This window comes from Anomalospiza imberbis, chromosome 14 (genome assembly GCF_031753505.1).
Source record: "Anomalospiza imberbis isolate Cuckoo-Finch-1a 21T00152 chromosome 14, ASM3175350v1, whole genome shotgun sequence".
Classification (NCBI taxonomy): domain Eukaryota; kingdom Metazoa; phylum Chordata; class Aves; order Passeriformes; family Viduidae; genus Anomalospiza; species Anomalospiza imberbis.
This window is the reverse complement of record NC_089694.1, coordinates 17009587-17035137: the sequence shown is the minus strand read 5'-3', so window position 1 is coordinate 17035137 and position 25551 is coordinate 17009587. Positions and strand designations below refer to the sequence as shown.

At 44.3% G+C, this 25551-nt stretch overlaps 1 protein-coding gene across 2 annotated transcripts; it reads left to right on the top strand.

Annotated features, from left to right (window-relative positions):
• The first annotated feature begins 505 nt into the window (after positions 1-505).
• RLIM (ring finger protein, LIM domain interacting) lies at positions 506-17827 on the top strand. Of its 2 annotated transcripts, XM_068205187.1 has the most exons (4): positions 506-696; positions 9900-10088; positions 10913-10996; positions 11819-17827. In XM_068205187.1, exons 2-4 carry the CDS (start codon positions 9920-9922, stop codon positions 13351-13353), a joined length of 1788 nt encoding a protein of 595 aa, XP_068061288.1. In that variant the 5' UTR covers positions 506-696; positions 9900-9919; the 3' UTR covers positions 13354-17827. The 2 variants fall into 2 exon arrangements, with proteins under 2 accessions (XP_068061288.1, XP_068061289.1); XM_068205188.1 differs by lacking the exons at positions 506-696; positions 10913-10996 and adding an exon at positions 6034-6057.
• Positions 17828-25551: the final 7724 nt, after the last annotated feature.

Sequence of the window (25551 nt, the reverse complement as noted above, 5' to 3'; positions counted from 1 at the left end):
AGTACACAACACCAGGTGAGGGGAAGCCCTGCCATGGTTCAAGGTGGAGGAATGCCAAAGCTCGGAGGGAAAGGAACGCCCATGGTTAGAGGTGGAGGAATGTCCATGGCAAGAAGGATGAATATCCGCGCCGACAGACGCCAGTACTGCCAGTATTTATTTGTTTTTTTGGCACTGCTGGCCACCATCGACCTTGCACAGAATCCCTTCTGCCCAGCGCCCACACACCTGAGGCGACATGAAACGGCCCCACACTTAGGGGACCGCGGGGATACGGACCCTAGGGACCACGGGCGGGCACCGCTGAGCCCCGTTCCCCTCCACACTCGCTGGGGGCTGTGAGCCGAGGAGCAGCCACGGCGGCATCCCCTGCCCGCCCCACCCTCAGCCTTTGCCCGCACCAAAATGGCGGCGGCCCCTGAGGGCCGGGGCCGCGCGCGCTGGGCGGGGCTGCCCTCCCGGGCCGCGCCTGCGCGGGGCCGCGCGCGCCTCCACTTCCGGCTGCCGGCGGCCGCTTCCGGCCCCCCGTTCCTTGGTAACAATGGAGCAGAAAATGGCCGCCTGAGCGGGCAGGAGGCGGCGCGGCGGCGGAGCGGCACGGGCGAGCGCGGACAGCCGGCACCCAGCCCCGAGCGGCGCGGGCAGCGGCGCACCCACAGCCGGGGCGGCGGCGGGCGGTGGCGGCGGCGGCGGGCGGTGAGCACCGGGGCGGGGGCGGGCTCTCAAAATGGCCCGGGGAAGGGAGAGGCCCAGGCCCGGGGGAGGCGGCGGCCTCCGCCCGGAGCGGGAGGCGGGAGCGGGGCCCCTCAGTCCCCGCTCGGGGTCGGCGGGGCGGCTCGGCGGGGCGCGGGAGGCTCCATCCGCGGTGCCGTGAGGGAGCGGGGGGCGGTGATGGCGGAGTGAGCGGGTGTGCCCGGATGGGCCGCGCTCCGTCACCCCGGGGATTCTCCTGGCGGGGCCTCCCGCCGCCGCCCTGATCCTCCACTGGGGGCTCGACTGGGTTTGCGCTGCCTCCGGGGAGGGCAGGCGGGCCCCGCACCCTCCGGGTGTCCGGCTGGGCTGGGGCAGGAATTGGAAGAAGCTGCTTCTGGCAGGGGTGGGGGTGGTCATAGCTGCTGTCCTGGGCCTCGTCCACAGTTCAGTGTCTGCTGCAGGAGCCGCAGCTTTTCAGGGCCGTGTTTTCAGGCCGTGCTCCCCGTGAGCGGGGGCAAGAAGCCTTGTTGTGGAAGACAGGCGAGAACGACTCTTCCTCTCCCGCTGTGCAGAGCTGTGGATCAGCCTGTGACCTGTTCAGACCTGTGGTGTTCGCTGGTCCTGTGCTGAGTTTCTCCCCAGTTAATCTTTGCTCTGTCACTTTAGCTTCCTGTGCAAGTTTTTCACTGCCCCTTTTAATGCTGTTTGTTGGCATTTAAGGTTTCTGGTTCTCTGTTTCAAAACCTTTGTGGAGTCCAGCTGCGTGTAGGTGTTTATCTTGAGTGGTCTGCTTTAATTGAGGAGCAATATCAGGGGGGGTGTGTGTGTATATATATACATATACACATATATCTGCGTGCCATGTAGTGATGATTAAGGTTTGTTTATAAAATTCATTATGTATCCTGATTTTAGTGTGCAGTAGAAGCTGACAAAAGGTTTGACAGCAAAAAAACCCTGAGTTTTAAAAATAATAGTAGTATTATTTTACTGTTTCTCAGGAAGGTGGAGACTTGATACAAAGAACCTCCTAAACAAGAATACAAACTTGATAATACCCAATAGTATCATCACACATCACATTTATTTTCCTGTCCATGTTGGCAGTATTGGGTAATTTCAACTTGGAAATACTTGTCAAATGTTCAGAAGAACTTCTGATACTAATTTGTCCCTGAGTTTTAATTGCAGTGACTTGTCAAGTCTTTCTAAAACAAATAAACAGTTGGCTGCTTCTTGGGCAGTTAATTATCTTAATTGAGGGTCAGATACTTAGTTTTGTTGTAGTGGTCACCTAGCACTTAAACTGACTCTGTTCCCTCTACAGGTTTACCATTTTGGAATTAAAATAATGATAGCTTGGAATTAGGTCTTGGGAAGGGAAAACACACCACACATTATAAAATAAGGGGTTTCTTGTTATGTTAGACCACTAAAGCACAACAACTGCAGTGTTCCTTTCATCAGCAGCTCTGACTCGGTAGATGTTTGTCACTAAAATAACCACACACCAGTGTTTTTCAAGCTGTAGTGGTTGCCATCTGTATCTTATTTATTTTCCATATTACTGAATCCGTGGAAAAGAGTGTTGCAAGTGTCTGCTCTCCAGTATGTGTAATTGGGTTTTTATAGGGGAATGGATAGCATGATCCCTAGATTGAAGTGTTTTCAAAACACCTCTACATCAATACACCTGCCTTGCTTGTTCTTTATTCCTCTTCCCTCTGGGGATGTATCAAAATAAATCCCTTGATCTTAGCAGAATCATTCCAGTTGCAGTGGAGGTGTTGTATTTTTTAAAACAATCATAGCATAATATAACATAATGTTATTAACACACAGCATAATATTATATATTAATAACATGTTATTAATATTAGTAAACATAATATGTTATATATAACATAATATATGACTCCATATTTCTAAAGATTGTATTTAAGTCCAGCCTAATGTAGCTTAACACATTACTGGAGTGTCCTAAATTCTTTTTTTGTAGAGAACTTCAGTTTCCATGTGTTAAAATGCTTGAATCCAGATATTATTATTGGGTGTTTATCCAAGGTTTTGTGGTGTAATCTCAGTCTTGGTGAAAACTTATCAGCTGCTGAGCATGCAAAAATTATTTGTGAAGGGATAAAACCAAATGTGAGCATTTCCGTCTTCAAGATCCTTTTATGGGAGTCTTATGCTTCTGAAAACCAAACCTTGTAAAGAGTGTAGCAGTGTCATAACTTAGGAGCTTTGTGTGCTGGGTAGGGATAGCCAGGAGCATCCCAGGGACTGGTTTTGCCTTTGCACAGGTTCTGGCTGCAGGTAAGACCATAAACACAAGCCTGTGTCTCCTTTAGAGTGCTCAGGTTTGTATTAATGAGGTGCTTGTTAGGAGCTTTTGGCTGCTGTGCAGTGTTGAGGCTCAGCTTTTGACTCAGGGAGGTCTGTAGGGTTGGATGGTCTCATAAAACCACCTGATGATTATGCAGCATAGGAAAAGCCAGCACATATTTTATCTTAGTTCAGTACTTAAAATCATCTTGTGCTCAGAGCACTCTGGTTTTGATGTGCAAGGTGTATGTGCACATAGTCCTGTTAAAATATTGGAGCTTCCCTGCCTTGGGATGGCGTCAGAAATGAATTCTCATGATACAGATGCCTGTTTAAATTCAGATAAATTTGCCCTGATTTTATTTCCCACTTCTGTGTTTGTTGGGCAGCGGATATCAGCAGGAGCAGGAACACACGTGTCGGAATTCCTCTGTGGGTTGTGGTTGCAGTGATTGTTGCTCTTTTACTGTTAGCAGCAGTTGTGTGGAGACAGCAAGATTCAGCAGTGAATTTAAAGATGGGTTTTTCTTTTTTAGTTGAAAGTCAGTGAGTGTTGATTGGCTTGGTGTTTTCACTAACCACAGCTTGTGTTTCTTCAGGAATCAAAACTCTACTTGTCCTTGGATATCAGTCCTGTTCCAGTGCTGTCTCTCAGGGTCAACACTGGTTTCTTGTGTGCAGCTTTACTTCTTTAGAGTTCAGAGTGGGCCTTCTGCTGCTGACCCAGCTGGAAGCTCATCTCTGGGCAAAAAGAGCATCATTTCATGAGCCTGCATTGCTGGAAACGTGCTGCACCTCATATACACCAAGCTTTCTCTTCTGTGCTATCTGAATTTGATGGCAAAGGCAGTGTTATCTTAATTTTATTTTCCACTTGTATGTGGAAAGTGTTGTTTTAGTAACTGCAGATGATAAAAGGCAAAGCCCAGCATTTTGGCAGTTGTTACTGCATTTTATTTTCAGAGCTCCATCTTGGTTCCACATGGTCTCAGTGTTCTGGAATTGCTAAGTTCTGCCCTGATTTCCTCACTTCTTTCTGGAAGTTATCAGGAGTTGTTAGTGTTTCTCTTCTTTATCTCAGCAGTTGGTTCAGGTGAAGTGTTTTTCCTCTCTGGTCTGTTGGGTTTTTTTATTCTGTGGAACTTTCTGCCACTGTTCTGCAAAAGTATTCATTTGCTTTCTGTTGTTTGAAATGTATGTTCGGAATGACATCTTGTTTGAGGGCCTTTGCTTTGAAACACACTGGGGTGGTGAAAAAGCTGAATCGATGTTAAACACTCCTTATTCGATGTTTAACACTCCTTATTAAAATGGCATTTAAATTTTACAACACTTTTCACAGAGCACTTTATAGAATACAAAACTGTATTCTATATTCTAACTTTCTTCCAGCTTTGCAAGAGTGGTGCATTTCTGATTTTAAAACTTGTGGTAGATTTATTAAAAAACTAATAAGAACCTAAACCGGCTGTTCAGCGCAGTGGAAATAAAAAGCCACAGTAGCAGGGAAAAAAATCCCAAAATTCGTGATGCCACTTTGAAAATTAGAAAAGTTTGTTCTTTTTTACTGTTTCGAAAATGGAGATGAGTATATTGGACCTGTGGTATCAAAGACTTTGGAGTGATCACAAAACGAACCTTGTGCACCTGCACAAAAAGAAAACGCCAAACAAACTTGACATAATAAAACTCCATGTATAATGCAAAAAAATTACTTTCATTTCACTGTCTTAGGGTGTCTTTTTCCTTTAATGATGGGATTCACTGGCAGTTTTTGCTTCTGCTTTTGAGCTTGCAGACTTGAGCGATGAAATATTTAAGATGAAAATGTAGTTTCTGTTATGTCTTCCTTCCAGCTAGTTTTGAGTATGGAGAAATTGGATACTGACTGGCATGGAAACTGTTTTTCAACTTTTGAATTCTTCTAGGAAAATGAGGTGGAGTGGGTTGGATGAGTGCAGTGTGTGAAGTGGGTTCAGTCTGTGCTTGAAGGAGCTGGGCTAAGAGGACTGCCTGTTCTAGCTGCTGTTCCTGTGTCATTTGAGACATGGAATTGGAGCGAGGCTGGCTGGGGCTGTGCTGCCATGGCACGTCAGAGTTGCTGAAGTCACAGTTCGTGGAAAGCGCTTGGACACGCAGCTGTGCTGTGCTTCTCTGGAGCTGAAGTGTCTTTGAGGCATGTTCACTACAAGCTGGGCAGGGAAAATAGCCTCTAACGACCCAAAGCAAACAAAGCAGTGCTTCTGGCTTCCATCCTGAGTCACTCCTTTAGTCCAAGGGTTTGATCAGTTCTGTAGACTGCAAGTACGCAAGGTGCTCTACCGGTTGGAGTAGCTAATTAAGATGGGGGTATGAATCATAAATGAGAAGCTGGCCTTCTGCTGAGGACATCTCTGGAACACCCACACTGCCATCCTCTTTTTTGTTTATCCAGAGGTATTAACTGTGTTGCTGGGACGTGAGGTAACTCAGGAAACATTCCTGCCACACAGGGCACGAGAGATTCTCAGGTGAGGTTGAAATACCGGTAACACTGACATGGGGGGGTTCTAGAGGAACTTCTTCTTGCACACCTGACTCGTCAGCAGCTGAGTTGTTTCTTCAGTTTAATTAAATCCATGCCGTGTCCTGTTAAAATTTGAGGCTTGCCCCATAAATCTAATGAAGATTTTAATTTTAAAGTGTCGCTTTTCATTAACCCTGCCAGTTAGTGATTTCGGGGGTTTGTCAGGTTTTCTAAGTTCTGCCTAGTTGGTTTAATGAGAGCTCTAATGTTTTATGGGATTTCTTTTAAATGTAAAAAAAAAAAAAAAAAAAAAAAAAAGACAACCAAAAAAAAACAAAACAGGAATACAGGCTAAGGTAGTGTCTTGGTGTTCAATTCAGGTAACTAATGTCAGGAGATACTACACATTTTTGAAGGAGGAAGAACTAGAGATTTATTACTGTGCATTATAGTCCATTAATACTTTTTCTGGGAAGAATCCTGTAGTCCACAAGTGTGGTGCAATATGGAGATAGGCTGTGTTGCTGTTGAAGGTAAATGGGTGACACACACATGTTATCCCTGCTTGCTGTCCCACTAGATTTGAGGCAGTAGCACATTCCTGACTGGATTTAGTTTACACACAACCTGGCATAAAAGAAAACAAAATATTTCTTACACTGTAAGAACAATAACTTTGTATTATTGAGGGAATATCCAGTACTCTTAAATTGTCCCTATCCAAAAAAAACATAGTATTGCTTCCTCTTGAATTAAAAGAATGTAACAAAAAACAATAGCTTTTGTGGGCTTACTGCAGTCTGGAGCAGCAGTGGGGAGACAGGCAATCGTTTGTGCTTGGAAATCTCTGAGGTTGTTGAAGCATAACTGCAGGGAAGATACTTTCCTGATTTGTGGCAGGACAGGAACACCAATTAAGAATTCATTGTAGTTACTCTTGTCTGGATATTCAGCTGCTGAAGAATTATTTTTTTCAAGGAGAAAATTGTTTATCCTATCTCTGATTCTCTTGCTTTGTGCAGTCCTGAGGTGGTCACCCCCTCACTTCCCCGTAACGAGATTTTCATACCTGGGTATCTCAGCTGAAGTTGGCAGTAGCCAGCAGATCTGAACTTCCTGCTCGTAGCTGTGACCTTCCCCACCCTGTGTCAACTCAGTGCTGACAAGGAAGGACACTAAAGGAGGAAATTCTGAATCTTTTAGCTTGGATAAGAACAAAGTCTTGTACTGGAAGAAGGAAAAGCAGAGTTGAACTGTTCTTGTTTATTAGGTAGCCAAATGTTGGTTATTTTGTACACCTGTTGGTTTTCCCTCATCAGGCTTCCCTGTATTACTGCCTTCCTTCAGCCAGTCTTAGTTGTCTGCAGGGTTGAGCTGAGGGCAGCATCCTGAGGGGCAGACATTCAAGATCTTTCTGCCTCTCTGTGCAGGGCCATGGTGACTCCCACCGTGGAAATTCTGCTGTCCAGCCAGATGGGCTCTATGGGGCCATGCTGAGGCAGGAGCAGTCTAAACATTCCAGTAAGTTCAGTCTGGCCATGGAGAGCCCTGCAGCGGGCTGAGAGGTGAGGCTTAACATTGGACAATGTGCACAATGAGGAGATAGAAACTAGCAGAAGCCTTGGGGTAGAAATCCTGGTTTTCATTTGCTGGTTTTAATATCAGAGCTCTGGTTTGAACAGTATCATCCCATTTGCTGTCAGCAGTCACGTAGGGAGAACGTGTTGTTGCTGCTGTGTTTCTGTGCCATCTGTATTTCCATCAGTGTAAACATCCCAGAGAGATTCACAGCACTTCTGGAATCGGGATATGGGGGACTGGTGTAACCTGTTAGTAGCTTGCAATAGGAAAATACAGCAATTTGTCACTAGCAGAAAGGTCCTTATGTAAATTAAATTCTTCATTCATCCCACCTCTGAGGCTTTTTTCTCAGCAGTAAACTCTATTCAGCCTTGACAATTAGCTGATTTTATGGTTTAAGAGGGACAAAAGAGGAGCAAACCTGGAAATAAGTAGTAATGACTTATTCCAGGCATTTCCTAAAGAATCACCCATTGAACTGTACATCAGCTTGTTGGCAAAGAAGAGATTTATACATTCCACCCCCACCTTTTGACTTGTTTTGACTCTCCCTTTTTCCCTGACCAAGAATAGTGCCCTTCATTTTCTGGAATGGAATAGGCAAATATCTTTTAATCACGTAGGCATTAGATAGCTGAGGTGCCTGCAAGCATTTTCAGTTAAAAGGAAAGTAGTTAATTATTAGTAAACAAATGTTATGTTTTGTATGCATAGTGCATCTGTTTTAAGAGCTGTTGAAGAATTGGTCTAATGCTTATAAAGGTGTTAATATTGCCATCTTTCTGAAGACATTGCACGTGTTCCAAGTTTGATGTGTATTCCCAAAGAACTGATGCATTTCAAGGTTTTATTTTGGATGCAAGTCTCTCGTTCTACTTGAGACTTTTGTTCAGATATTGCCAGAACCAGTGAGAGCTGCTTTTAAAAGTATCTTCTCCATCACATATATCAATAATGCTACTTGGAGTAATAATTCTGCTGCAGAAAGCTTGTGAAAAAGTTGATTGAAGCTCTAGTGTTCTCACTAGAAATACGTGCCTGGCATGTGAAGGGCACAGGGATTTCAGCTGAACACACCTGCAGAAACTATTGCTCAACTGTCCTGTGAATGGGGTCATTTATCGGTGTTTATCAGCACGTCACAGCACACAACACACGCATGTCACATGCCGGTCTGCAGTCTTTAGATTGCACCAGGGATTTAGAAATGCAGAGAAAGCTGATAGGCTCCCATCTGACTCAGGAGTGACTCTGGTAATTGCTGCAGCTTGCCGATTCCTGGTTTCACTGAACCAAACAGCACCGGTAGCCCCGAGTGGCAATAAGTTAATATCACTAACTTACTTAAAATCAAGTTCTGCTGCATCAGAACTGAAGACAAAGAGCAGACTGACGAACAGCAGTTTCATAATTTTCAAGTCTGCAATAACAGGATTTTCAATCCTGTGGAATTTTTCTGGTACTGCACACCGAGGTCGTTGGTGCACTTTAATTTCCACCATAGCAGCTGAAATAAAGTGCCCGTGGAGATCATGCAGGGCTGCTCTTCTGGAGAAGCACTAAAGTAAACTGTGGGCAGTCTTGACTTGACAGCTGTGCTGACAAACCAAAAAAAGATGCTTTTTGCACTAGACAGATGTCTAAGTGTTGGAAATTTTCCAGTGAGAAGCAGAAAAGCTTTATTCTTCCAGTATTTCCCTGTCACTTGAAGTATGGTTTAAATGAAAGGAATGTTTTCTGATGGGGAATGTTATTGCAGAGCTTTTTAGCATGCAGAGGATTAGCTTCTTAATCACCTCTCTGAGTAACTAGATTCTACCAGTTGTACAGGAAAATTCTTGGTGCTGTGAATAGTGAGGCAGAGTGATCAAGGAAACTGGTTATTTTATCTTCATTTGATGTATTTGCATGGCACAGCCAGTGCCAGAACGTCTCCTGCATTTGCATGTGTTCCTTATAATATTTATCAGATACAGACACGGCATTCATCGATTATTTTCCTTGAAAGAGAGACATTGTCAAGTATTTCATCCAAATGAAAAACAATACGAGAAGGTTATATTTAAAAATATGCAGCCTAGAAGACAGCTCTTTAAAGCAGTGGTGTACCTGGTATATGCTGGAGTTTTGTCTTGGAAATTTGCTCATCAACATCAGTAGTTCAGTAAAAGCTGAAACTTGAAAGCAAATTCCTCTCTTGATGTAAAACTAGAAAGTTGATTTTACAAACTCTTTTTGAGGGAATGAGAACCTGTCCCTTTATTTTTGTGCACAAGGTTTGACAGCATCTTCTTTATTTGAGTTTTTCATAACCACTTCATTCTGTTAAAATTCACTAGTATGGTAAAGAGGGTGTTTCTGTAGCTGGCAGGAAGAAGCAAGGAACACATAATCCTGTGCTCAGAGAGCACGATCAAGGATGGCTTGTGCCTTGTACTACACTTCTGTAAGGCTGCTTGGAGAGAGGCAGTTGTGATACTAGGAATGTTTCATGCAAAAAGCAGATAATCACGGTCACCTACAATGTGAATTCAAAGATGGGCTATAAGGCTTATGGCAGGTGATATTCGGTGTTCAGCTTGCTGCTTTGATGAGTATTTGGGCATCAGTTTTGTTTGTACTTCTTGAGGAGGTTCATGCTTTGTTTTTGATCCCTGTGGTGATAAACCTGATCCTAACTAAAGCTTCATTAGCAAACTGCTTTAACCTGTACTTCACTCTCTATTACAAACATGCATAAATTCCATGCCGTATTTCACTGCTCTGATGAAGGGTTTGTTCTCTCCTTTTTTAGGTACTCTTCTACTCATCAAGATGGAAAGCTCAGATTCTAGTGATAAAGGAAGTATTGATCAATCAGAAGCCCAACGTCAGAGCCAGCTGGATCGGTTAGATCGAGAAGAAGCTTTCTATCAGTTCGTGAACAACCTGAGTGAAGAGGACTACAGGCTTATGAGAGATAACAATTTGCTAGGAACACCAGGTAGGTAATGCTCGCCTATGTCCATCCTGCTAGACTTGCTGGTAGGCAATTTGTGTCATTTTTTGTTCTCCTGAAGCCCTTTCACCAGTCTGTGTGCTGCAGCCGTGTTCCGTGGTAGGAAGTAGCTTCTTGCTAATTTGTGCACATTCAAATTCAAGTGGTCCCTTGACTTGTGGAGACATAGGATGGTGTGGATTCATCAGATACAAAAGTCTGGTGTTTGCACAACTGGGCAGGAACACCCAGATTTGACCCAGTTCCAGTTATGAACCCTTAGATGGAGAAAAAAATCTCCTTTAAGCATCTGTGTGCAGGTTTTGTGCTGGTGAGGTTAGGAGTTTGTAACCAGGGTAAGTAGTCTGGTATGACATTCTGCATGGGCATTTTGATGTCAGCTCTCAATCAACTTGATGGATTTCCTCCTCATAGGTTGATACGTAATTCAAACCATGACTCGAGTAATTTAAACCTTCTTTTCCTGCTTGTGGAAGTGTTAACCTCAAATATTTGACACTGGACACCCTAATGGGTGTAGGATGATGAAAATTGCTGCTCAGTTGTCGAGGTAACGGAACCAGAGAGCACATCTCTCTTGAATAGGATGGAACTGTTGGGTATTTCAGCTTCAGGAAAACTTACCTGGGACAACAGTGCTAAAGTGTCTGAACTTCCCCTTAGCAATGTGCTTGGCAGTGCCATTATGGCAGGATTTAATTAGACAGAACACAAGCAGTGGCTTGTACCTTCTTTAGAAGCTTTTGATAATGCTTGCCATACATATATGATTTGGAAATATTTTTGGAAAATTTTGCTTATTTTCTAAGGTGAAATTACTGAAGAAGAGTTGCTGAGAAGGCTACACCAAGTTAAAGAAGGTCCGCCACAGCAAAACAGTGATGAGAATAGAGGTATATACAGTATTTGTGAAAACTCTTAACTTTAGCACCCCATACGGACCTTAACTTGAGTGCAGGAGTGGAACAAGTTAAGCCTAGGCAGGTGCAAGGTGAGCTTTGTTTCAAAACTCAGTGAACCTTATGTCTGATATCTGCTGCAGAGGTCAGTTTGGGACAGATTTCATTCATAACACGTCTCTTACTTCTATCAAAATAAAGTTTTGTTTAGATTTGTTAATTTTTTTTTTAAGATTGCCTTTCTGTCTGCTCCCTTTGGGGATATTTTTTGGCGATCCCTCTTTTTTAATTACATTCTTCCCTTCCAAAGCTGCTGCATTGCTTTTGTTGTCACCCTTCTGTAGAGGTTGGTGGGGGATGCTCGGAGCTGACCACTGGGGTTCATTCTTCAGTGAGATAGATTTGCTATAAAGCTCTGCAGGTGAAGGTTCAGGACAAACTTAATTCTCTGTTTCATGGTCGATAGATCACTTAATTGTTTGGAAAGGAAAACACAGAAAATTGATGTGTTATGACACCTGACACGTGACTTTCCATTTACTTATGATATAAAATATGTGTTCTTTTGATGACTTGTTTGCTCTCTGATGGCTGCAGCCTATCTGTGCATATTAGAGCAATGTCCACTCCTGCTCCCTTAGAAGAGCTCTGGTAGTTACAGAATTATCACTCTGCCTCTGAAACCACAGTAGCACTCAGTAGGATTCAGCACTTCTAAATTGTCACTTGTTAAGCTAAGCAATTATGTTCTTGGAAAAGATGGCTCCAAAATTAGCTCAGTACTCTAATTTTGGTAGTTCCCTGTCTTTTTCACAGGTGCAGAGTCCGCAGAAGATGTTTCAAATGGAGATTCTATAATAGACTGGCTTAATTCAGTCCGACAGACTGGAAATACAACACGAAGTGGGCAGCGAGGAAACCAGTCCTGGAGAGCAGTGAGCCGGACTAACCCAAATAGCGGCGACTTCAGATTCAGTTTGGAAATAAATGTCAACCGTAATAATGGGAACACGAATCCAGAAACTGAGAATGAGCCATCTGTAGAGCCTTCCAATGGGGAGGATTTGGAAAACAGCCAAAGTGACTCTGAAATTCCAAGGTCTGAATCACCATCTGTAAGGCAGCCTGGATCAGAAAGGAGCAGTGCGGAGGAGCTGACAGCTGAGGAGGCTTCCCCTCCTAGAGGGCAGAGGAGAGCCAGGAGTAGGAGTCCAGAACAGCGGCGGACGCGGGCTAGGACTGATAGAAGTAGGTCACCTATTAATGCAGTGAGTGAGGCCCCTCGCAGGTCTCATCACAACACATCATCTCAAACACTTGACCACTCCTCAGCGAGCGAGGCTGAGGGCAGCTCTAGAACCAGGCAGCACGTGACGTTAAGGCAGCACACAGTGGGGACTGAGGTGCCAAGTGAAAATGCAGTTCTGTTTTCCCCCCCTGAAACGAGGCCTGCTCCTCAAGCAGCAGGCTCTTCGGAAACCACCGGCACCAGTGAGTCCACGGCTCCTGGGCAGAGGCCTCCCACCATAGTGCTTGACCTGCAGGTGAGAAGAGTTCGCCCGGGCGAGTACCGGCAGAGGGACAGCATAGCCAACAGGACCCGCTCCCGGTCCCAGACCCCCAACAACACGGTCACCTACGAGAGCGAGCGCGGAGGCTTCCGACGCACGTTCTCCCGCTCGGAGCGGGCTGGGGTGAGAACTTACGTCAGCACCATTAGGATTCCCATCCGCAGGATCTTAAACACTGGCCTGAGCGAGACCACGTCAGTCGCCATCCAGACCATGCTGAGGCAGATCATGACAGGCTTCGGGGAGCTCAGCTACTTCATGTACAGCGATAGCGATGCAGATCCCAGTGGGCCAACTCCCAGTCAGAATGTGGAGGCTTCTGAGCCGCAGAGTGGAGGCGGGGGTGCCTCGGGCAATGAGAACGCAGATGTTAGCTCAGGGGAGGTGTACGAGGGTGGGCACGAGGCTAGCTCAACATCTGGTGCCAGGCGGGAAGGCCGGAATATGAGGGGATCGGTCACATTTGAAGAAAGTGGTTCTCTACCATTCCTTAGCCTTGCACAATTTTTCCTACTCAACGAAGATGACGATGACCAACCAAGAGGACTCACCAAAGAACAAATTGACAACCTAGCCATGAGGAATTTTGGTGAGAGCGACGCTCTGAAAACCTGCAGCGTGTGCATCACAGAGTACACGGAGGGCAACAAGCTCCGCAAGCTGCCGTGCTCACACGAGTACCACGTGCACTGCATCGACCGCTGGCTGTCGGAGAACTCCACCTGCCCCATCTGCCGCAGGGCAGTCTTAGCTTCTGGGAACAGAGAGAGCGTTGTCTAAAGGAGAGCTGAGTCGATGGCCAGGCAGCTGGTGTGATAGTGATGGGCAAAGAAGTCACTTCCTTTATGGCCACTTTTTGGGTGGTACCTCAATGTATAGTAATGACTCGGAGTGAATCTTCCCTCATGAAAGCATTTTCTTTGGATTCAAGCTTTGGGAATTGGAAAATTTCTTTAATTAGGTTTTTCGAGTTCTAGTTGGTTTGGGTGTTCAATTTCACTTGTCCAAAGACATCTCCCCACTTCAAAATATTGCTTTCTTTGTGAAGATATTAAGTTCTTTCTCCTGCCCAGCCCTTGCCGTCCCCATCCAATAAATAGTTTGTCCTCAAGATTATGCTTCTGAGGAGTTATTTGAGAAGTTATCCCAGCTCAGTGTCCATGAGTCATAGAGGAATTTTTGCAAGAAATCCAACTCTCTGAAAAAATAATATTAATTTAATTGCACATTTGAACATACTTTTTAATTTTCCTCCTGGGTTAATATTGGACCTGTCTGTGTAAATAACACTAATGTTAGCCCTTTCCCCATCACTATGGCACGCTGTAGGATGAGCTGTTAGCATAATTGGGGTATTTATCTTGTTGTGGAAATATAAGAATTGCCTATGCTTGTTTAAATAAAGGAAAAAAAATCTGTTTTAAAATTGTAAAGCTTTTTTGTAGAAGCTCAGTACTTTTCCAAAGCACTGTTGTACTAACGCATTAAGAATTAAAATTGTACCATGCTTAGAAATCAAGAATGCTTTTCATACAAACCCCACTACACAGAGAGCAGACTGAACACGAGAGAGGTGCTTTTGTGACTGTGTACCTGTCAAGAGCAGTGCATATCTGTACTATTTATGTGAACAGCTACTGTAACATAAAAACAGTTGGATTAGACATTTAATTGCATTTAAAAAAACGGAAATTGAATGTTATAGTTGCAGTGTTTCGGCTCAGTAATGTCACCAAAAAAAGATGATAAAAATTAGAAACTGTTCTAATGGCTGGTTATTTCTTGGTATGGTTGCAAATATGGAATAATACAAACCTGTGTGTACTGGCTTGTTCACTGAGGTTTGTGCCCAATTTTTCTATCAGCTTTTCCTCGCAGTTTTTGAAGCAATGTTGTAACTTCAGCAAACAGATATGGACAGGTTGATTTTTAGTTCTTCACGAGCTTCAACTGTATTGGTAACCTCTGGATGTCTTGAGCAGTCTGGTGTTGGTAGCCTGTGGTGCTAGTGCTTCAGGGAATAACTGGAAAGCACATCATTAGTATTGGGTTACATTTTAAAATGAGTGCACTTAAATGTCTAGGAGATTCTTGAGACTGACAGTAAAAGCCCAACAAGCTCTTTATATTCCTATTGGACAGAATGAAAATGAATTTACTTTTAAAATTACGTACATGACCTGTTGCAGTTGAGATTTGGAGAATGTACCTCAACTCTCATCAGAGTGTGTGTGTGGGGAAACATCCTTCACCCTCAGTGACCCCTTCTTTGTTTTATTCTCTAAGGTTTTGGGTTTTTCCTGGCTTACATGTGCAGTGGGAATGTGGTTTTTATTTATTTCCACTCTAGGGCAGTAGTTCTGAAGGGATATGAGCTGCTCTTGCTGGCTGGATGGGAAATGTTGGTTGTTCCTCAGATGACAAAACCAAAGCTGGCCTATCTCTTTTTTCCTAATTAAAACACATTTTTGGTGTGTTTTATAGTGGTGGGTGCATAAACTATAATCGCTGCTCTAAGCCATTTTAACATCTCATCAGCTAGTTCAGGATTCCACAGCATCCCAAAATTCTGGGTTATTTTTCTCCATGTGCATTTTGTGCTGTTGTTTCAGTGGGAAGCCCTGACTGGCTGTTGAGCTTGCTTTCCTCCTGGTGGGACACGCCATCATGGCAGAGGGAACACGAGGGTTCTTTGGGAACAGAGCAGTCAGGTTTGGTTTTTTCCTTGGACACGCATCACTGTAAAAGTGGAGTTGGCTGTTGATTCTGGGTGCTGCGTTCTCTGTGCCAAAATTTCACAGCAAAATAACACTTAAGAATTTCACAGAGCAAATACTCGCTCTCAGTTGCAGTTTCCAGACTTACAGAGCATGGAATTAGAAGGGAAAAAAAACCCTTTCTACATGAATACCGTGGTAGATGTCGAAAGTCAGAGATGTTCATCTCAGACTAGAGCTGGTGACCACCAGGAAGGGAGCCCATTTTCCCAAACCCATGCAAAGCATGGCTGTGGTACCTGTCACCCCATGTTTTCCATGGAATTTCCACCTTGGTAGAACTGCCCTCACAGTTTTGTTATAGCTTATGGCATGTCTTAACATTTTATCTTTCTGTAACAAGAGCAACTAATAAAATCTTGGAGGTTTCCCAAACGGTACCAAGAACAAATAATTTAATCTCAGTTTAAGAGATGTTCATCGTTCTCCATGGTTTCTCTGCCTTTCACAGTGCTGAGTGCACTAAAGGGGCTGGGGGCTCGTTGTCTGCAGCAAAAACTACTTTATGTAGCTCAGTTAATTAGGGTAATTAAATTTCTGTTTATCTAAATTTAGATTGGAGTTAGGAAAAGCCAATATTAACATTTCAGTTGCTTACAAAATGTGAAACACTTTCATAATTAGGCTAATTTACATTTCATGAATTATTTTGATAGTGAACATGTGTATTTAGTTCTTCTCTTAGTATTTTTTTAATATTTCTGGAGGGACTCAGCATCTTCACTCGTGCCTGGAGGGGTGGTTAACCCTTTTAAAAGTGTGAGTTTTGTCACGTTCCTAGGTCTGATTTATAGGAGTGAGGGCTTTGGCGAGGCAGAGCCCTGTGCGCTGTGGCCTGGGTCGCAGTGCCACCGTGTGGGATCTGCCTTCAGCACCAGCGGCACTCCTGCAGGATCAGCAGCTTTTGTTTTGGTTGCGAAGGATTCTCCTTGTCGTTGCCCGACTCACTGGTTACCATGGGGTTTTTTCCCAGATGTCCAAACTCCTGCTGGGAGTAGCTGGTGCGTGAGCTTCATTCCTTTCTGACAGGACAGACCCCTACCCACAGCAATGACAGTGGTCACCCGGCCACAGCCTCGGCACAAACACAGTTTTAATAATTACATTGCTTACGAGTTGCTGTTAGTTCATATTTTAATTCACATTGTGAACACCCACAAGTTTGTGTTTGATTTTTTTTTTTTTTTTGGGGGTTGGGGGGTCTTTATCTGTGAAAAGTCTGAATTCCTGGTGCTGATTGGAGTTCTCTTCCATGTGCATATTTTTTATTTCTTCAAACAAGTCGGTTTTTTTGCAGAGAACTTGGAGGCTGTTGCGTTGTTTTAAAAACGTTTTGATTATGTAAGTACTTTGTGCATAGAAATCAGGGAATTTTAAGGGCCTTTTGTAGGAAGCGCTGCCGTGCAGGCACAGCAGCTGCCGGACACGGCAGCCACCGGGTCTGAAGGAGCCCTCATTGTCCATTGTGTGGCTTTGCAGACAAAGGGGTTTCCCACCAGAGCTGGCACAGTGGCTCATAATGAGTGTCATCCCAGTTTCCTGTCACTTGTCTGGGTTATGCAAATGTGGGACTCCAAGGCCCCTTTCCCGGGTGGGTCCGCAGTGGATGAACAGTTGCCCGCAAACCCAGTGATCTCGCCATAAGAGTGAGGGGATGGATCGTGCAGGGTGAGAAGAGGTGCAGGTAAGGCTGAGGGGGCTGTGCACCTTCACACCGCAGCACAAGCCCCCATGCCTCGTCTCACCCTTCATTTGGAATCGCTGTGTCCATGGAAGCCGTGTCCTGCTTTGGGAAAGGGTCTGGGGAGCCGAGGAGGAGCCCAGCTGTCGGAAATGTCTGCCTGCTCCTCTGCCTTCTCCCAGGAGGAGGAGCTTTGGATGAAGCTTGGCTTGGAGCCACATGGAGGGAATTTATAACAACTTCAGAAATATTTCCAGCCCTTATGTACAGTAGGCTTTTTGTTTCTCCTCAACCCGCGGGGGGGAAGCAGGAGGCTGAAGAGACAATTAATGGTAACGTACCCAAAGTACAAATAAGTGGTGGTGTGTTAAAAAAGGAGGTTTGCATCTGTTTTACCAGGGCTTCCCAACCTCTCAGATAGACTGTATCTCTTTTGTCTTATGGGGAAACATAATACTGAATTTATTTGATTTACATCTGGTTTTATTCCCTTTAGCTACAATATTTGAGCTCCTTTCTGGATTTCACTCTGCTGGGAAGGCTGCTGGCTTTGAAGCCTTGAATTCCACTGTGAATGTAACACTTTTCTTTATCATTCCTTTTTTTTTTTTTTTTTTTTTTTTAACAGTGCTTTACATTTGTTTATACTGGACTTGTTTAATACAAACTGGTGCTCACAGGTTGTTGGACACAGTTTGACCAGGCTTGCCAGCTAACACTTAGGAGGAGTTTGTTCCCTATGTAAGGTGTTATAATGCAAATTTAAATAGACTCAATAAAATGCATGAAGTGTTCATTTTGTGCTGGATCATCACTCCTCGGGTTTATTCTTACAGTGGGAACATACTGCAGTACATGGTGGTGGATGTGGCAGGAATTTATTTCCTCCATCCACCTTTCCCCTTGAGGCAGAAAGGAAGGAGCTGGAATGGTACAGAATTAACTCCTCAGAAGAATTTATTGCATTAGGACATAAAACCGAAGAAATAAATACCTCTGTGTCCCAGACTTTGTAAATCTGGCAGTAGATAAATGTGGGATACAAAAGCAGCATCTCCAAATTGTCTTGCAAGGAAAAGCTGTGACTCCAGGTGCCCATCAGAACCAGCAGGGCTGAGTCTCCCTGCAAATGCAGCCAGGATTCAGGGAGAGTCTCACATGTGGCTTAAAGCTCCGTCCTAAAATTAGCAGCTGAGGTATGTGCAAACACTGGAGTGGGAAGGAAGTTTTTTAGGGTGTGGGAAGCTGTATTTATTATCTGTGCTTCCCTCACCTCAATCCCATTCCTCAGGTAGGAAGTGGGAGCTGCTCGCTGAGAGCAGTGCAATGGCATCGGTGCAAAAGGGGACAGGAGGGTGGCGTGTCCCTGAAAAGGGACATTTTGGGTGCCAGGGTGGGGGCTCAGTGCCACAGCTGGCCGATGCTCCTTAGCACTGCAAGTGATGCTCTTCTCCAGCAAGGAGAAGGTGTGGGCTGCTCCAGGGATGCATGGTGTTGGGATTCTGCTCCAGCTTCACTCCCCAGAGGGACAGGTCTTGGATAAAGGGGTTTTTTCTCATTCCCACATGCTTCTTGCTCTTTCTTGGATAAAGGGGTTTTTTCTCATTTCCACATGCTTCTTGCTCTTTGAGTGTTCAGTTCAGTCTGAAACTGGGTGTTTAACACAGGTGCAGCTTTGATTTCAGTGACTAATCATGAAGTGACTCCCACACTTTGTGTGTCAGGAACTCTTTTCCTGGTAGCTGTCTCCAACCCCTCATCTCCCTGTAGAATCTCTTTCAGTTTGGGTAACCCTGGATTTGTTCCTCAAAAACTCTTGATCGACCCCTGGATTGCTTAAAGAGCCCAAGCCAACCTTGGCGCTCGTGTGTGGCTGACTTCATCCCTCTGTTTATTTTCTTTAATATATTTGAGGTCTTTGTCCTGACCTGTAAAACTTTATATAACCTTGTTCCTCCCTCTCGGTGCTTAAACTCTGTAACCTTTTACGTTGTCTTACTCCTCCCTTCAGGATATATTTCCATGGCACATCCAGACCTTCTCAGGGGAATGTGTTTGGCTTCTTTGCTGGTCCTGCTGCTGGGTGGGAGGGGAGAGGTTGTGTTTGGTGACCTTGTGCATCCCAAAGGGATGGGAGGGCAGGAATAGCCATCCTTTTGGGGGCTTCTCCCCTTTTCTGACCCCTCCTCGGTGGGATGGAGTGTTTGGAAAGAGAAGGGAGGAGAGTAGCACAGGCTAGCTGCTCCTCCTTGCCCTTCCCAGCTATTTCAAGTGTGATTGAACCCGTTCTGGGACTTGTAACACAATAAATCTAAACTCAGCTGTGTTGTGGCTCCCTAAACTCTCACAATAAATTTATATAGGGAAAATTAACCCTACCTTTTAGTCTTAGACTGGCTGGGCATTGTCTGTGACACTAATGAGATGCTGCTGCCACGTGCTCCAGCTGTTCCCCTGAGTAAATCCCCTGCTAAGCCAAGCATGTGAAAATCCAGGCATCAGGTCCCCTCAACAATGATTACTTCATCCCACATTTGTGGAGGGTTCCTTGAGCTCTGGCACCCTACACCAGCAGGGTTCTGGGGTTTCAAGGGTTGCAAGGAGGTGCCCTTGTGCTGGTGTTGGGGATGCTGGGCTGCAGCACATTCCCTGTGACCCTGGCACAGCCAGGAGAGGAGCCAGCCAGGCTCCTGGTGTCCAGCAGGGATGTCTTCACACTGGTTTGATTTCTCAAGATGCATTTGCAGAATGTGATTTCTCCAGGATGAAAGTTTGAGGCCAGTGGATTTTAGCTCTGGGGCATCAGCTTTGCTTGTTGTTTCCTGTAGAAAATGCCATGAAGGACAAAGTGCCTGGTTTGGTTTCTTGGCTTTAATACCTTCTTTAATCTTTCCTTTCAGCACAGAAACAGCTCTGGCACTTCTCCAGACCCAAACCCCAGTGTTTGCCCTGTGTCTGCAGAGCCAGACCTTGGCTGACCAGTGGGTTTGGATGTACCAAAAGGTTTATAGGGGTAAAAACTCAAAATAACTTCATTTCAGGAGCCCATAAGATTCCTCTCCAGAGCAGGGATTTATGGAATGGAGATGGGACCAGTATGTGCCTGCCCTGAGCATCATTCACTGCTCACCATGCAGGTGAAGGGCTGGAAAAGATGCAGTGGAAGAAATAGGTTAATCTCTCTGGTACTGCTAAACTAAACCAAATAAATCCTAAATAAACTTAGAAATTACTCAGCCTTTGCTGCTGGCACCTTTGGGATGGTTGTGTGTTAATTTATAAAGATGCATCAAAATAAATTGAAATATTTATGGGATGGAAGAGAGTGGGAAATGCCCTGAGAGTCACTTGCTGCCAGCTGGAGTCCGGCAGTGCTGGTTGCCCATCTTCCCTAAAAGCATGACACAGCCAGGAGGGTGAGGGTGGAAGAGATGGAAAGGGATGAAGGACAGTGATGGAAGGAAAATAGGAGGAGAATTAAACCCGAGGAAAACTAAAGGGTGAAAAAAAAAGCCTTTTGAACTGTGCTTGTCTGAGTGGGATTAAACATCAACACAAGTGGAAGAAGAGAAAGGGTGAGAGCCAAGCCATGGAGAGATGCCTGTGGTTGTGACGATGCAGAGCAGGTCCAGGAGGGGCTCGGGGGCTCAGCCTGGGTCTGTGGGGCCGAGCAGGAGGGCGGCAGGCCCTGCTGGGGCCGTGCAGTGTCAGCCACGTACAGTGGGGCAGGCTGGCCTGAGCCATGCTCCAGATGAGCCCAGAACAGATTATAAACAACCACCAAATCGCCACAGAACAGAATATAAACACCAAATCGTGACAAAACAGAATATAAACAACAAATTGTGATAGAACGGATTATAAACACCAAATCGTGACAAAACAGAATATAAACACCAAATTGTGATAGAACAGAATATAAACACCAAATCGTGACAAAACAGAATATAAACACCAAATTGTGATAGAACAGATTATAAACACCAAATCGTGATAGAACAGAATATAAACACCAAATTGTGATAGAACAGATTATAAACACCAAATCGTGATAGAACAGATTATAAACACAAAATCATGATAGAGCAGATTATAAACACCAAATCACGACAGAACAGATGATAAACACCAAGTCGCCATAGAGCAGATTACAAACATCAAATCACGATAGAACAGATGATAAACACCAAGTCGCCATAGAGCAGATTATAAACACCAAATCACCATAGGAGAGATTATAAACACCAAGTCGCCATAGAACATATTATAAACACCAAGTCGTGATAGAGCAGATTATAAACACCAAATCATGATAGAGCAGATTATAAACACTAAATCACGACCGAACAGATTATAAACACCAAATCATGATAGAACATATTATAAATACCAAATCACTGTAGAAGAGATTATAAACACCAAATCACGATAGAACAGATTATAAACACCAAATGTGATAGAACAGATTACAAACACCAAATCACGATAGAACAGATGATAAACACCAAATCGCCATTGAGCAGATTACAAACACCAAATCACCATAGAACAGATTATAAACACCAAATCACCATAGAGCAGATTACAAACATCAAATCACGATAGAACAGATGATAAACACCAAGTCGCCATAGAGCAGATTACAAACATCAAATCACGATAGAACAGATGATAAACACCAAGTCGCCATAGAGCAGATTACAAACACCAAATCACCATAGGAGAGGTTATAAACACCAAGTCGCCATAGAGCAGATTATAAACACCAAATCACCATAGGAGAGATTATAAACACCAAGTCGCCATAGAACATATTATAAACACCAAGTCGTGATAGAGCAGATTATAAACACCAAATCATGATAGAGCAGATTATAAACACTAAATCACGACCGAACAGATTATAAACACCAAATCATGATAGAACATATTATAAACACCAAATCACTATAGAAGAGATTATAAACACCAAATCGACATAGAACAGATTATAAACACCAAATCGCCATGGAGCAAATTATAAACCCCGAATCACGATAGAAAGGATTATAGACAAACACCAAATCGCCATAGAACAGATTATAAACACCAAATCACGATAGAACAGATTATAAACACCAAATGTGATAGAGCAGATTACAAACACCAAATCGCCATAGAACAGATTATAAACACCAAATCGCCATAGAGCAGATTACAAACATCAAATCACGATAGAACAGATGATAAACACCAAGTTGCCATAGAGCAGATTACAAACACCAAATCACCACAGAACAGATTATAAACACCAAATCGCCATAGAACAGATGATAAACACCAAATCGCCATAGAGCAGATTACAAACACCAAATCACGATAGAACAGATGATAAACAAACACCAAATCGCCATAGAGCAGATTACAAACACCAAATCGCCATAGAACAGATTATAAACACCAAATCGCCATAGAACAGATGATAAACACCAAGTCGCCATAGAGCAGATTACAAACACCAAATCGCCATAGAACAGATGATAAACACCAAATCGTGATAGAGCAGATTACAAACACCAAATCGCCATAGAACAGATGATAAACCCCAAATCGCCATAGAGCAGATTACAAACACCAAATCGCCATAGAACAGATGATAAACCCCAAATCGCGATGCTGGGCGGGACAGGAGCATGCCAGAACAGCAGCTGGAGCCCGCCAGGGCGGCGGGGGGACACGGGGCCCGGAGGGGAGTTCTGCACCACCCTGCCCAAAACCCCCGGACTCTGCTCGCGTTGCCAGGGCGGGCTGCAGGTGATGGGGAGACTCGTTCAGTGCGCCTGCTGTGCCAAAACAGAGCGCAGTAAAGCCAGCACACACCGAGCCTCGGCCGGGACAGGCTCGCACTCCAAAGGCAATCCTTGCATCCCAAGGGATTTCTGCTCCCCCTCCGGGACCATCTCGGGCTGCCCCCTCGCAGGGGGGGTAGTAGTTATGAGTAAAAACCTTAGGGTTAAAAACTAATTAAACTATTTAGTAATTGAATTTTTTTTAAGTTATTTTCAGGATAGAGATTTTTTTGAATATAGCAAACTTTTAAAAAAATATTTGAAAGTGGTTATAGATAGGATTATGAGTTTGGATTCGCACACTGAAAGTGTGAAGGTGGGGGGAGTGTAGCTGAATGAGAGACTGATTAATTAGTAGGAAATTTAAAGAAAGAAGTTCACGTTATATTTGGATTTTTTTGTTGGAGTACTTTTGTAATAGTAATTGAAGAAAGTTTTGAGATTAGTAGTTTGGATAAAGGAGATGTGTAAGTAGTCACACATCTGTATAAGTAGTATATAAAGGAGATGTATAAGCAGTTACACATCTGTAGTTATACAGTGTAGAGCAGTATGTATAAGAAAATAAAAAGTAGGATTTTGAAGAGATATGTGTTTTGTAGGTGACTGTATAAAGAGATGGCAAACCATATGAAAGTTGGTGCCATGCTTTGCAATGCTAACGTTGGTTGCTGATGCTCTCTCCCGGCTCTCAATCCCCCTCTCCCGTGGCGTGTTTCCCTCAGAGCCCACCCTGGATCGGAGGGTTTTTCCTGGCTCTCAGTCCCAGGCGAAGGAACGTCCCCCTGGCCCGGGCGGTGCTCTGGGGCCGGTCCCCCCGGCCGGGGCAGGGGCCAGCCCGGCCCCCGCCCTGCCCAGCCTGGGGCGGCTCAGCAGCCTGGGGAAGGGAACTCTCCCAAAATGTTCCTTTGAGTAACGACAGCGAAGCAACGGCTGTAGGAAACATTTGCATTTCAGCGCGGGGATGATTTAAAAAAAAAATCTCCTGCCACTCCTCAGTGCATCCTTCAAGTCCTTCAAAGGCGTTTGCAAATGGAGGTTTTGCCCTTTTTTTTTTTTTTTTTTTCTTTTTTTCCTGGAAGGATTACAATAATTAAGTCCTGCAAAAAGAAAAGAGATGGAGAAGAAGACAATGAAAGAAAGCAAACCCAGCCCAGAGCCCGCAGGGAGAGGAGCAGTGGCTGGGCACAGCAGTGCCCAGCTCGTGTACACACTGCACATCCATAGATAGATATATTTGTGTCTGAATCTATGTGCAAACTTTAAAAAATCAATAGATAGATAGATGCTGTTTGCACCATTTATTGGTCTAAATCATATGTACTTTAAAACTATTACATTAATACAAAACATTGACATGTGGCTCATATTTGATCTAGAAAGCATACTTGTAATTATATATATTTAATATGTAAAACACACATGTGTTTTGTAGCACAAATATCAGCTATTACATCTAATTGACTTGGTTTAATCCATGATATTTCAATGTTAATGTACAACTAGATATCTAAATACTGAACCACTGAGTTATAGTAATGAAAACACCCTTGTATTTTGTTGTGGTTTGGTTTGTTTTTTTTCTCATTCACAGCCTTTTTGTGGAAAAACTCAGGGGTTTGTCTGATGCAAAATGCTTCTCCCCCCATTTTTTCTGTCAGTTAGGGCAGATCCAGCAGTCTGGCAGAGCAGGAGGAGGTGGCTGGTGCTCCCTGCCCTGTGCTCAGCCAAGCTGAGCGGGGATTTCCAGGGGCCCATGCACAAACACACCTTTGGAGATGCACATATATATATAAATATATATATATACACACACACACACGTGTGTGTATGTATATATATTTATTTACATTGAATTTGTGGGGATGGGCTGTGCCGAGCTGCTGCTCCTGGGGGTGCTGGAGCAGCAGGGCAGGCTGTCCCCTCCCTCACCTCTCTTGAGTCTCCCCATGGATGCACAGCCCACTTTTACCCCAGCACCCCCCCAGTTCCCCCTGCAACTTTCCAGCCATCCCAAGAAGATAATTTTGATATCAAGCTAAAATTGTCACCTTTCCTGGTGCCTGTTAGTGAAGGGCTGTGCTTGCCTCTCTCAGGAATGGGATGCAGCATTCCCTCTCCTTGCTCTGTCCCTGCATGCACAGCACAGAGTCCTCTGGAGGAGCTCACTGCTGTGCTCTCATTCCCTTTGAATCTCTGTTTACTGTCTCTTATCTCCTGATGGGTTTTTTTAAACACTATTTGCAGTAAATATCCCCAACTTGAAAAAGAGTTGAGGTGCTCATTAAAAAAAAAAAAAAAAAGCCTGAGTTATATAAAATTAATGCACGTGTCAGCTTTCATCTAATGGCAATTAAAGCACCTCATATAAACAAATTATTAATAGAAAACCCTGGATGAAAGCTGTGTTTTCAGTGTCTCACAGCCTCTGTAACCTCACTCATGAATTATCATTCCTGATCTTTCCCAACCTTCCCATATCTTCTCTTACAGACAAAAAAATGATTAATTCTCTTGTGACCAGGAGGTCCCTGGAAGGCCCCATTGTGCCCCTCAACCACTGCCAAGTGGAAGAAATAATATTAATGATACTTAAAACCAGCCCTGGTGCTGTGGCTGTGTGAGAGCCCCCACGGAGTGAAGAGGCTGCAGCCCCTGGAGATGCTGGGGGGTAAAATCCAGACCCAAAGCT

Excerpts from the sequence above, each read along its gene's own strand:
- RLIM (XM_068205187.1), top strand. The coding sequence starts at position 9,920 with ATGGAAAGCTCAGATTCTAGTGATAAAGGAAGTATTGATCAATCAGAA. Across the intron at positions 10,089-10,912 it reads CAATTTGCTAGGAACACCAG|GTGAAATTACTGAAGAAGAG; the intron begins GTAGGTAATGCT and ends TTATTTTCTAAG. Across the intron at positions 10,997-11,818 it reads AAACAGTGATGAGAATAGAG|GTGCAGAGTCCGCAGAAGAT; the intron begins GTATATACAGTA and ends TCTTTTTCACAG.